At 45.0% G+C, this 12,333-nt stretch overlaps 1 protein-coding gene across 8 annotated transcripts in view; it reads left to right on the forward strand.

The window, feature by feature from the left end:
• PDS5B (PDS5 cohesin associated factor B) overlaps nucleotides 1–11,939 on the forward strand; it is a 257,905-nt gene extending 245,966 nt beyond the window's left edge. For all 8 annotated transcript variants that reach the window (XM_073341612.2, XM_073341603.2, XM_073341649.2 and 5 more), the window contains one exon: nucleotides 9,443–11,939. In XM_073341612.2, coding sequence (XP_073197713.1) covers nucleotides 9,443–9,478 — 36 coding nt within the window. In that variant the 3' untranslated portion in view covers nucleotides 9,479–11,939. The remainder of the gene's footprint in view (nucleotides 1–9,442) is intronic.
• The last annotated feature ends 394 nt before the right edge of the window (nucleotides 11,940–12,333 follow it).

Here is a 12,333-nt window from a genome sequence, read left to right on the forward strand (position 1 = left end):
GCCCCTGGATCCTGAGGAGTTTATTGGGTCTTTAGAGATTTGGTTTCTGGGGAACTATTTAGCCCATTGAACTCAAAGTATAATTTAGTATCTGTATTGCAGTAGCACATGGAAGCCCCAGTTATGGAGCCATGGCCCCATTGTGCTAGGCACTGTAAAAACTCGTAAAAAGATTCTCCCTGTTGAACAAAACCGTCCCGATGACTATCCCTTGGGGCACTCCACTTGATACTGGCTGCCAGCTAGACATGGAGCCATTGATCACTACCCGTTGAGCCCGACAATCTAGCCAGTTTTCTATCCACCTTATAGACCATTCATCCAGCCCATACTACTTTAACTTACTGGCAAGAATACTGTAGGAGACCATATCAAAAGCTTTGCTAAAGTCAAGGAACAATACGTCCACCTCTTTCCCCTCATCCATAGAGCCAGTTATCTCGTCATAGAAGGCAATTAGATTAGTCAGGCATGACTTGCCCTTGGTGAATCCATGCTGACTGTTCCTGATCATTTTCCTCTTCTCTAAGTGCTTCAGAATTGATTCCTTGAGGACCTGTTCCATGATTTTCCCAGGGACTGAGGTGAGGCTGACTGGCCTGTAGTTTCCCGGATCCTCCTCCTTCTCTTTTTTAAAGACGGGCACTACATTAGCCTTTTTCCAGTTGTCCAGGATTTCCCCCGATCGCCATGAGTTTTCAAAGATAATGGTGAATGGCTCTGCAATCACATCCGCCAACTCCGGTGCAGTGCATCCGGCCCCATGGACTTGTGCTCGTCCAGCTTTTCTAAACATCAACTGTCTAGCCATTGTAAGGTTCTTTGTAGGTAAAATATAGCTATATTTATATAAAGAAAAGGAGTACTAGTGGCACCTTAGAGACTAACCAATTTATTTGAGCATAAGCTTTTGTGAGCTACAGCTCGCTTCATCAGATGCATTCAGTGGAAAATACGGTGAGGAGATTTATATACACACAACATGAAAAAATGGGTGTTATCATACACACTGTAAGGGGAGTGATCACTTAAGATGAGCTATTACCAGCAGGAGAGCGGGGGGGAAATTGTTGGGGGCTGAAGGTGATGACTAGTGGCGTTCTGTTATTATCTTTGTAGGGCCTGTCCTGTAGTAGGTGACCATGATTTCAACAATTTACATCCCACCATCAACCTCAGCCTGGACCAGTCCACACAAGAGATCCACTTCCTGGACACTACAGTGCTAATAAGCAATGGTCACATAAACGCCACCCTATACCGGAAACCTACTGACCGCTATTCCTACCTACATGCCTCCAGCTTTCACCCAGACCACACCACACAATCCATCGTCTACAGCCAAGCTCTACGATACAACCGCATTTGCTCCAACCCCTCAGACAGAGACAAACACGTACAAGATCTCTATCAAGTATTCTTACAACTACAATACCCACCTGCTGAAGTGAAGAAACAAATTGACAGAGCCAGAAGAGTACCCAGAAGTCACCTACTACAGGACAGGCCCAACAAAGATAATAACAGAACACCACTAGCCATCACCTTCAGCCCCCAACTAAAACCTCTCCCACGTATCATCAAGGATCTACAACCTATCCTGAAGGACGACCGATCACTCTCTCAAATCTTGGGAGACAGGCCAGTCCTTGGCTACAGACAGCCCCCCAACCTGAAGCAAATACTCACTAGCAACCACACAACAGAACCACCAACCCAGGAACCTATCCTTGCAACAAAGCCTGTTGCCAACTGTGTCCACATATCTATTCAGGGGACACCATCATAGGGCCTAATCACATCAGCCACACTATCAGAGGCTCGTTCACCTGCACATCTACAAATGTGATATGTGCCAGCAATGCCCCTCTGCCATGTACATTGGTCAAACTGGACAGTCTCTACGTAAAAGAATAAATGGACACAAATCAGATGTCAAGAATTATAACATTCATAAACCAGTTGGAGAACACTTCAATCTCTCTGATCACTCGATTACAGACCTAAAGGTCGCAATATTACAACAAAAAGACTTCAAAAACAGACTCCAGCAAGAGACTGCTGAATTGGAATTAATTTGCAAACTGGATACAATTAACTTAGGCTTGAATAGAGACTGAGAGTGGATGTGTCATTATACAAAGTAAATCTATTTCCCCATGTTTATTTCCCCCCCCACCCCCCCTCCCCATTCCTCAGACGTTCCTGTTAACTGCTGGAAATGGCCCACCTTGATTATCACTACAAAAGGTTTTCTTCGCCCCTCCCCACTGGTAATAGCTCATCTTGAGTGATCACTCTCCTTACAATGTGTATGATAACACCCATTTTTTCATATTGTGTGTCTATAAATCTCCTCACTGTATTTTCCACTGAATGCATCCAATGAAGTGAGCTGTAGCTCACGAAAGCTTATGCTCAAATAAATTGGTTAGTCTCTAAGGTGCCACAAGTACTCCTTTTCTTTTTGCGAATACAGACTAACACAGCTGCTACTCTGAAACCTATATTTATGGAGCTCAGTAAATTGAACAAAAGTTCTTCTTCGAGTGCTTGCTCATGTTGATTTCATTGTAGGTGCAGGCATGCCCACGTGTGCGGTCATCGGACATTTTTGCCTTTGCAGTATCTGTAGGGCTGGCTGTGTCACCCCCTTGTGTGCCGCGCTCACGTCCTGGTATATCAGGCGCTGCTGGCCCTACGCACTCTCAGTTCCTTCTTACCCCCCATGGTGGTCAGTTGGAGTGCCTTTCCTTGCTTGTCAAAGACTTTTGGTTTTCCTTATCTTGGACTTTGTGCCCTTAGGCTTGTACATAGTTATCTTTACTGTGAAGTATTTGTTAAGTGTTGTAGTTAGAGTTGGGTCCCAGTGGGGACTTCACCGGGCATGTCCCCATCTCTGGGCTTTAAGCCCTGCGATTCCTGTAACAGGCCTATGCCTGTTAGCGACCCCCATGGCAGCTGCCTCAAGTGCCTGGGGGAAGCGCACGTTAAAGAGAGGTGCCAGATTTGTAAGAACTTTCGGCCTCGCACCTAGAAGGAGAGGGATATCAGACTCAGGGCTCTCCTTATGAAATCTGCCCAGGATCAGAGCTGGCCCGTCATGAGTCACCCAGCACCTCGACATCAGTGCGAAATGCACCAAGGTGCCTACCGGGCACTGTTCTTTGTCACTGGTTCCTAAGAAGAGGGCTAAAAACCACAGCTCCCCGGCGCCGACGAAGGTGGCAGTGAACAAGGAGCCTGCCCTGAATTATCCACCCATGCTGGAGCCCCACAGTTGACCATCCCCTGCTGAGGCCTTTAGCCTGTGGAAATGTCCTCCTCTGACTCCAGTGAGTGGTACAGGACCGACTGTCCTGCTGGCACCAACACCTTCTCGAACTCAGGCACCAAACGAGCTCAAACCTCCGTCTGTGCTTACAGCACAGCCAGTGCTGCACGCCTTGAGTAAGGCTCCCCAAGCCAGTCAATAAGGTTTCCCAGGGAGCAGTGGAGCACTGCCGATCCCTCGAGACAATGGCGTGCTCTCCACCTCCAGACCAACGGGTGCCAGTACCATCATCTAGATCATCACAAAATTATCTTCAGTCTCTGGCGTCGCAGTCGCTGCTGTTGTGATGTGATTCACCAAGGGAAAGCTGCTAGTCCGCCTATTATCAAAGTCAGTCATAGTCCCAGACGCTATTCCCAGTCACCAACACTGTGGGAATGATCTCCCTCCTGCTTCTAATCTCCCTGACACTACACCCGTTCACCGTGCCATTGGTACCGGTCCCCAGGGCACCTGTCTCCAGTGTTGGTGGTCTTGAGGCAAACTCAGGCCTTGACAGCCTTTCCATGGTCTCTAGAGGGTGGCTCATCAGCAACTGAATGGCGTTTCAGCCCATCGCCCTGATCTGAGCGGCGATACTGGGCATTCGAGCTAGTGGCGGCATTGGGACAGTGACAACCAGGACAGTGGCTGCTCAGTGGTCATGATGGAACACCTGGGGGGGTCCAGTCATGGTGTTGCCCCCCCTCGGCTCACTTGTCGGCTGCAGCTGCGGAGCAGTGATCATCGGCACCAGGCCCCATGCTGGAGGCACACCCAGTGTCCGAGGTTCAGGAGGCTGCACCTACACCTTACCCATCCTCCCCAGCGGAGGAGGAACAAGCCCACCATCCATCGGTTCAGTACTCCTAGTCATCCCGACAAGGCAGTCACTGGGCCCTTCAGTGCCAGCCCGCCCGACGACTTGAAGGACCACTAGGCCTTGTTCCGGCAGGTGGCTGACAACCTGGGCCTGCAAGTGGATGAGATGGCTGAGGAAGAGGACACTCTCTTCAGCGTGCTGTCAGCCTCCACCCATACCCATATTGCACTACCCGTGCACACAGGGGTCTTGAAAATTGCCAGAGGCATCAGGTAGATGCCCTTCCACCTCACAGCAGGCCGAGAAGAAGTACTTCGTGCTGGCCAAAAGCTTTGAATATCTCTATACCCACTCTCCTCCTGGCTCGCTGGTGGTCTCTGCGGCCAATGAAAAAGAGAAGCAGGGGCACACCAACTCCACCCCACAAAATAAGGAGGCCAAAAGACTTGACTTGTTCGGAAGAAACATTTATTCCACTGCAAGTCTACAACTTCGGGTGGTGAATCACCAGGCCCTCCTGGGCTGCTACATCTTCAGTTTATGGGACTTTCTCCATAAATTCAAGAGGTCCCTCTCACAGGACTGAGCCCAGGAGTTTGTTACTCTGGTTCAGGAGCGCACCTCGGCGGCCTGCTCTGCTCTTCAGATGGCGTGGGACTCGGAGGACTCAGCAGCCAGGGTGGTGGCATCCATGATGGTTATGAGGTACAGCTCCTGGCTTCAAGTCACTGGTCTCTCCCAAGAGATGCAGACCTCTATCCAAGACCTTCCCATTGATCGGAACGATCTGTTTTCCAAGCAGACTGATGCAAGGCTGCACGAGGTGAAGGACACCAAGGCCATCTCCATTCATTGGGTAGCCACACACTGCAACTGGAGCGTAAGCCATTCCAGCTGCCCCCACTGTCGAGATCATGGCAGTCTCGCCCGGACCCGTGAGAAGGAGGGACAGGGGCACTGTTTTTGGTCGTTGCCTCCCTTCTACCTCCCACTCGCCTGTGCAAGTCAGACAGACCAAGCATTCTGCAGTGCAGAAACGCTTGTTTTGATGGCACAATTGAGAGCAATGCCCCAGCCAATTTCCTGGGTTCGCTACCTTTCCTGAACTGCTGTTCCCCTCCACTTGGCCTGGTTGTGGGTTACGTCAGACCTCTAGGTCCTGGACATAATATTGCAGGGCTATATCCCACAATTTTTGTCCGCTTCCTCCCACCCCCTGCGTCTGGGGGCTGTGGAGGAGGTTCCTTGGGACAAGAAAGGAAAGTAATTCTACTCCCAGTACTTCCTAATTCTGAAAGGGGACCTCAGACCCATCCTGGACCTGTGCAGCCTCAACATGTCTCTCAAGAAGTTGAAGTTTCGCATGGTCTCCCTGGCCTCCATCATCCCCTCCCTGGATCCAAGAGACTGGCACACTGCTGTCGACTTGAAGGACACTTACTTCCACATTTCTATATTCCCAGGCCACAGGCGCTTCTTCCGTTTTGTAGTGGGTGGGCACCCTTTCCAGTTCATGGCACTACCGTTTGGCCTCTCTTCAGCGCCGAGGGTGTTAACAAAGTGCATGGTGCTTGTGGTCACTAACCTCAGATGTCGGAGGGTCCACCTGTTTCTGTATCTCAACAACTGGCTCATGAAGGGCTGGCTCTCCAGATAAGATACAGAGAAGTCTTCGCTTGGTGCGCTCCACCTCCTGCAACCTGGGTCTGTTAATAAACACACAAGTCCATGTTCATGCCAGTCCAACACATAGAGTTCATCGGGGCTGTTCTCGACTCCACATGGACGAGAGCCTTCATTGCAGAAGCTTGGTTTCAGGCCATGGCAGGCTTGATTTGCCAGTTAAGAAGGCACCCACTCACCACATCCCACACATGTCTGCATCTGGTGGGGCACATGGGCATGAGCACGTACGTGGTCAGTAATGCTCGATTTCATCTGCGGCCGCTGCAGGTGTGATTGGCCTCGGTCTATATCCCCAACAAATATTCCCTGGACCGAGTGGTCACAGTACCGAGCCACATCCTTTCGTCCCTGAGTTGGTGGTTGGACCCCAAGTCGGTGTTGCAGAGGGTTCCCTTTGCGGCCCCTTTCCAGTCACTGATCCTGTTCTCAGACCTCTCAAATCTGGGCTGGGGAGCCCACCTGGGTGAACTCAGCCAGGGCTGCTGGCTGCAGGACGATCTGGCCCTCCATGTCAATGTCAGGGAACTCAGAGCAGTTCGCCTGGCCTGCCAGGCGTTCTTGCCCCACCTGAAAGGCAAGGTGGTACAGAGTCCTGGCTGACAATACTGCTGTGATGTACTACATCAAAAGGCGGGGAGGGGTCAGATCCTCAGTCTTTTGTCAGGAGGCGCTAAGCCTATGGGCTTCTGTGTGTGGTACGCCATTCATTTGATTGCCGCCCATCTGCTTGGCTCCAGGAATGTCATTGCAGATCGCCTCAGCAGGACCTTCTCATCTTGCCATGAATGGTCCCTCCATCCAGAGGTGGTCAGGTTGATATTCTCCAACAGTGGGGAACTCCCCAGGTGGACCTGTTCATGTCCAGGCAGAACAGAAAGTGCCACCAGTTTTGCTTCTTCCAAGGTCTGGACAAGAGCTCCTTTGGACGCCTTCCTCATTCCGTGGATGGGGAGTGCTCATGTGTGCCTTTCCACCAGTGCTATTGATTCACAGGTGTTCTGGTGCAGATCAGACAGGATAGAGGGAGAGTCAGCCTCATGGTCCTGTCAGCACTGGTTTGGACCTATCGACAGCAGCCCTTCTCCTGCTGCGCCTTCGACCGGATCTGCCATCACAGAACCACAGCAACCTGCTGCATCCGAACCTGGCTGCGCTGCACCTGACGGGGTGGCTGAATGTGGACGAAAGAGCGTGTTCGGCCCATGTTCAGCGGGTGTTGCTCGGCAGCAGAAAACCCTTGATCAGGGCAACCTATCTGGCGAAGCGGAAAAGGTTAGAGTGCTGGGCCTTGGAGAGGCATCTTTGGGCTGAGCAAGCCTGGCTGTAGGACATCCTGGATTACTTGTTGCATTTGAAACTTCAAGTGTTGTCCTTTTCCTCTGTTAAGGGTCCCCCTAGCGGCCATCTCAGCACCCCCTGGTCCAGGGTGGGTCCCTCTTCACCCATCCTATGACGGTGCCTTCCTTGAAAGGGCTGGAATGCCTCTACCCACATGTCCAGGAGCTAGTTCCCCCTTGGGACTTGAACCTTGTGCTTTCCAGACTCTCAGGTCCTCCCTTCAAACCCTTGGCTTCCTGTTCCCTCCTCCTCCTGTCCTGGAAGGTCTCCTTTTTGGTCGCTATAACATCGACCCATAGGGTGTTGGAGATCAGGGTGCTCACTTTGGAACCACCCTGTATGGTTTTTTTTCAAGGAGAAGGTTAAGCTGCGTCCTCACTTGGCGTTCCTGCCCAAGGTTGTGTCCCAGTTTCATACTGGCCAGGATATATTTTTACTGGTCCTCTGCCCGAAGCCCCATGCATCGGATATGAGGAATGAAGGCTTCACACCCTGGGTGGCAGGTGGGCACTGGCTTTCTACATAGAACAAAACCATTCCGTAAGTCAATGCAGCTGTTCGTCACAGTGGCAGATAGGATGAAAGGTCACCCTGTGTCTGCACAGAGGATCACGGCCTGCATCCGTTACTGCTATGAGCTGGCTAAGATACCCCCTCCAGCAATTGTAACATGACTAGGGCATGGGCATCATCGGCAGCGTTCTCAGCACAGGTGCCAGTGCAAGAAATCTGTTAGGCCGCGACCTGGTCTTCCATTCACATGTTCGTGTTGCATTATGCACTGACCAAGCAAACTTGTGACAACACTGGCTTTGGCAGAGGTGTGCTACAATCTGCGAAGCTGTGAACTCTGAGCCCACTCCAAAGATTCTGCTTGTGAGTCACCTACAGTAGAATCAGCATGAGAAAGCACTCGAAGAAAAAATGGTTACCCACCTTTTCGCAACTGTTGTTCTTTGAGATGTGTTGTTCATGTCCATTCCATTAGCCACCCTCCGGCCCCTCTGTGTTGGAGTTGTCGGCAAGAAGGAACTGAGAGGGCATAGGGCCAGCAGCGCCTGATGTACCAGCACATGAGCGTGGCACTCAAGGGGGTGACACAGCCGGCCATATGGATACCATTAAGGCAAAAATCTCAGATGACCGTGCACGTGGGCACATGTGCACCTACAATGGAATGGACATGAGCAACACATCTTGAACAACAGTTACGAAAATGTGAGTAACTGTTTTTTCCCTCTAGTTCCCATTTGTCAAAGAGCTGCTAAGCAATCCCTGAGTACCTGCCTGCTGAGTTTAGAAAGTCTGCAAGAGTCCTTACAGGCCTTAGAAGTAGATGTAGAAAATAGTATTTCTTTCTGGTTCGTACTGTTTTCTCAGTTTGCTTCTACAGCATACATTGAAACTGCTATGACAGATAATTTCAATAATTTAAGTTCTGAGATATTACCAGTATCTGTAATTGTGCCAAGTTTAAGGCTTGTTACTTCTATGAATTTTAGGCTTGGTAGATGCAAGGAATACACGATACCAAGTTTTAATTTTAAATAGGTATTTTTAGTTCCTTCAAACTTTAGATTTATTTGTAATTTTCAGAAAATTCAGTCTTTATTTCTTTCCTGCCTTTCTTAAGAATTAGTTTTTTGTTTTAAATTTGGGAACGATAGACTAACATTTTTGTATCTAAGCACAGGATTTAATTCCTCCTATAATTGCAAATCTCAATGTAAACTGGGGAACTGCAAACAATGCCACAATACTATAGAACAGATGTAATTGCTGAAAAGCATAACTTATAAGAATCAAATTTACTATTTGGGCCAATTCCAAGAACTGTTCATCTACAGTTTTTGGTAACTGGTATCTCCCAGAAAGGTGGGTTTTGTTTTGTTTTTTGTAATACTAGAAGGAGACAGACCGAGGGAGCTCCTATAAATTTATCATTTCATAGGTTATAAAGAACTATGTAAATTCATATTTACATATGTGCATCCGATGAAGTGAGCTGTAGCTCACGAAAGCTCATGCTCAAATAAATTGGTTAGTCTCTAAGGTGCCACAAGTACTCCTTTTCTTTTTTCGAATACAGACTAACACGGCTGTTACTCTGAAACCTGTAAATTCATTGTCAGTCTCAACATTTTTCCCATAATGGAATACATTTATACATGAACTTTTTCACAATAATGTATGTGCAGCTTTTTTTTTTCATTTTATAAATACAATTTTTAAATTTAATTATTTATTTATTTTTAATCTCTTGACTCTCTCTTCAATAACAGGTACGTCGCAGAACTTCCAAAAGAGAGAGGCGATGAAGAAGCATGTAATTATCCATGTTCCAAGGTGAAAGCTTTGAAGAATGCTCATAATTTGAAGCTTGAGGCTGAATGAAGCTGTTGGTGCACAAAATGGGGTTGCTGAAGAAAAAAACTTACTTTACATTTACTACCCCTACGTTTGCAGTCCCTAGGTCACAAGCTTTAGCCACACACATGTTGATATCATTAACTGTGGATTTTTGTGAAGTGTAATGTGTGCTGCCTTTGTAGACATGAACTAAAGAAGAAACTTGTAAATAGCCCTTTTTTAATGTTTCTGACTTCTGAAGTGCTTGTATAGCTTTTATCAGTGGCTTTAAACTGACAGTGCCCAACTGTTTATTAGATCTGTTGATTTAAAAAAAGAAAAAAGTTTTTGTTAGAATGGATCTCAAGCAATATCTGTCAGTGTTCATATTTGTACTCTCCTTGGCATTTAACTGTGAAAAAAAAATCAGTTGAATAAATAGTGCCATTTTCTTTTGCCACTATTTGTTGAGGGGGGGAAAGAAAACGATTGATCTTTGTTTCCTTTGTATCTAATCTAGAGTTTACTTTTAAGCACCCACCTGTCGTCAAAGTGCTAAATTACTTTCTTTTACCAGTGAACGATGGCCGATAGAATAATACAACAGATTCCAATTATGAAATAAGTTGTCTGATTCACTTTACACCTCAGTATTGATGCCAGGCTTTTCTGGACTTCTAGTGGCATTGAAAATTCAAAAAGGATTTAAAATATTTTAATTTTAAAAATGTGTTAAATAATGTACTGAATACCCTATCCATTTTATCTTCCCCTATCAGTTTTTATTAATCTACTGTATCAATAAAATTCTGTAACTGAATGAGTTTTTAATAGTCTAGTATGTTAATGTGTATAGATATTTCCTCCTGAACATTATGTTCACACAGAGCAAATTATTACTACATTATAATATGAAATCTGATATATAAACATTCATGAAAATACAGTTCTTATTACAATGTAAAGTTAATCACAAAGAAAAAAAATTTTATTGATGCAGTGTGTCTTTATAAAGCTGTTCTTGAGAGCCAAGTGTTTTGTATTTTATAGTGAGTTGCATGTTTATGAAAAATGTGCTGAAAATGGGATGTAATTTTTTTTGGAAACTCTTACCTAGCAGTAGTATATGGTAGGTTGCCTCATGAGAGCACCTTCTACCAAGAGTTTATTATACTTATTTTTTGTGAGCCAAATTTTTTTTGGTATGAAGAGCTAAATTGTCATTGAATGACCAGCTGTAGGTCTTTGCAGTCAGGTATTTGAGATTTGAATGAAGCTCACTTTTATTTAGTGCTACCTTAGAGTTGTTAAATTTTTGTTTGTTGGGTGTAAACTACAAAGAACAGAGACGAAATATGTAAGGCAGTATCCTGTGTGCAGTTTTACAAACTGTCTTTGAACCAAAATGTATAGGTTATTATTTTATGCTTAGCCAAGCACGTTTTTATAATTTCAGGTGCACTTCTCCCTTTGGTTCCTTACAGTTGACTGAAAAAGATTAGTTTCTAACTTATTAAATCTTTATCTCATTAAATAATGGAGCATTTTCATATAACCCATCAAAGCATATGTTCTTAAGTTATAATTGCGAAATAGCAGATAGAGCATAGGGATGTGAGAGAGGATGATAGTGTTGAAACATGGTTTTACCGATTTCAAGACTACATCATAAGAACTTTGACTGTTTTCTTTTGACTTTTTCAATTTAAAATTTCTGTTCATTGAAAACTTCATTTTCAAAAAGTAGATTATTCTGCCTCTAAAGTTTTTTCCCAGTATTCAACTATTCTAGTAATACCCGTGAATACAGGGGAGCTGCTGCCCATAAGGGCAGTTAAAGTTGGTTTAAGTGACTAACTTTGAAATTTTTATTAGCACAACAAACCTAATAGCTTATTTACACTTCAGCAGGGCAAATGCAAGTTTTTTATCCTATAAAATAAAAATTGAAAGTTAACTTTATATTTTCTTCATTGACAGAATTGCACTGAAAACATTTATGGAAGATATGTCTAAGTCCATTTTATACAAAATATGAAAAACTGGTGTTGAAACTGCTGCGGGCTGTTGGTTATATGTCCATAAGCATGATTAGATCAAATTTCATTGACTATAGATGCACAACAACTGATCATAAAATATGATTGATGTAAATTTAAACTATAGTTTTGCAATTTAAATGTTTATTTTTTGGGTTATAGTGTGTAATTCATTATTTCTTGGGAAAACAGGTGCAGCAGATATGACATTCTGATATTCAAACCTCTTCTAGGTTCATCCTCATCTCCTCATATAAGTAAAATGAATATTTTATGTACTAATATTGAGATCTGCATACAGTAGCTACAGTAGAGTAAATAATTATGTATAAAAATATAAATTGCTAACATTTAGTTAGCATGTTCTTCTGCAATGATAATGTTCAGTTTATAAAAATGTACTGTATTACATTAAAAAATCAAATTGAACTCACTGTAACAAGGTCCAGTATGAAGTTCTTACAAAATTACAGTGAGTATCTTGTTGTATCCTGCAGCAAATTAAGCTGATCTTCATTACATTTCATATTCTTGCTGCAGTCCAACAGGAAACTTTCCAAGCTCTTCACTTTACATGTAAAATACATGCAGTGACTGTAACTGTTCTCTAGCTGTTAAAGGTTAATTTACTTTCTAACTCCATAAGCTTGGTTTTTGACACTTCTTCCTTGTTTCCTCCACCACCTCTGAGAATGTGAATATTAAGGGCTCTTCTTATGCTACTCATAAATAGGGAAATATATGAAACTGCTTGCTTGACAGTTGTAGCTGAATAATCTACCCAC

Source organism: Lepidochelys kempii, chromosome 1 (genome assembly GCF_965140285.1).
Source record: "Lepidochelys kempii isolate rLepKem1 chromosome 1, rLepKem1.hap1, whole genome shotgun sequence".
In the NCBI taxonomy this organism is placed as follows: Eukaryota; Metazoa; Chordata; order Testudines; family Cheloniidae; genus Lepidochelys; species Lepidochelys kempii.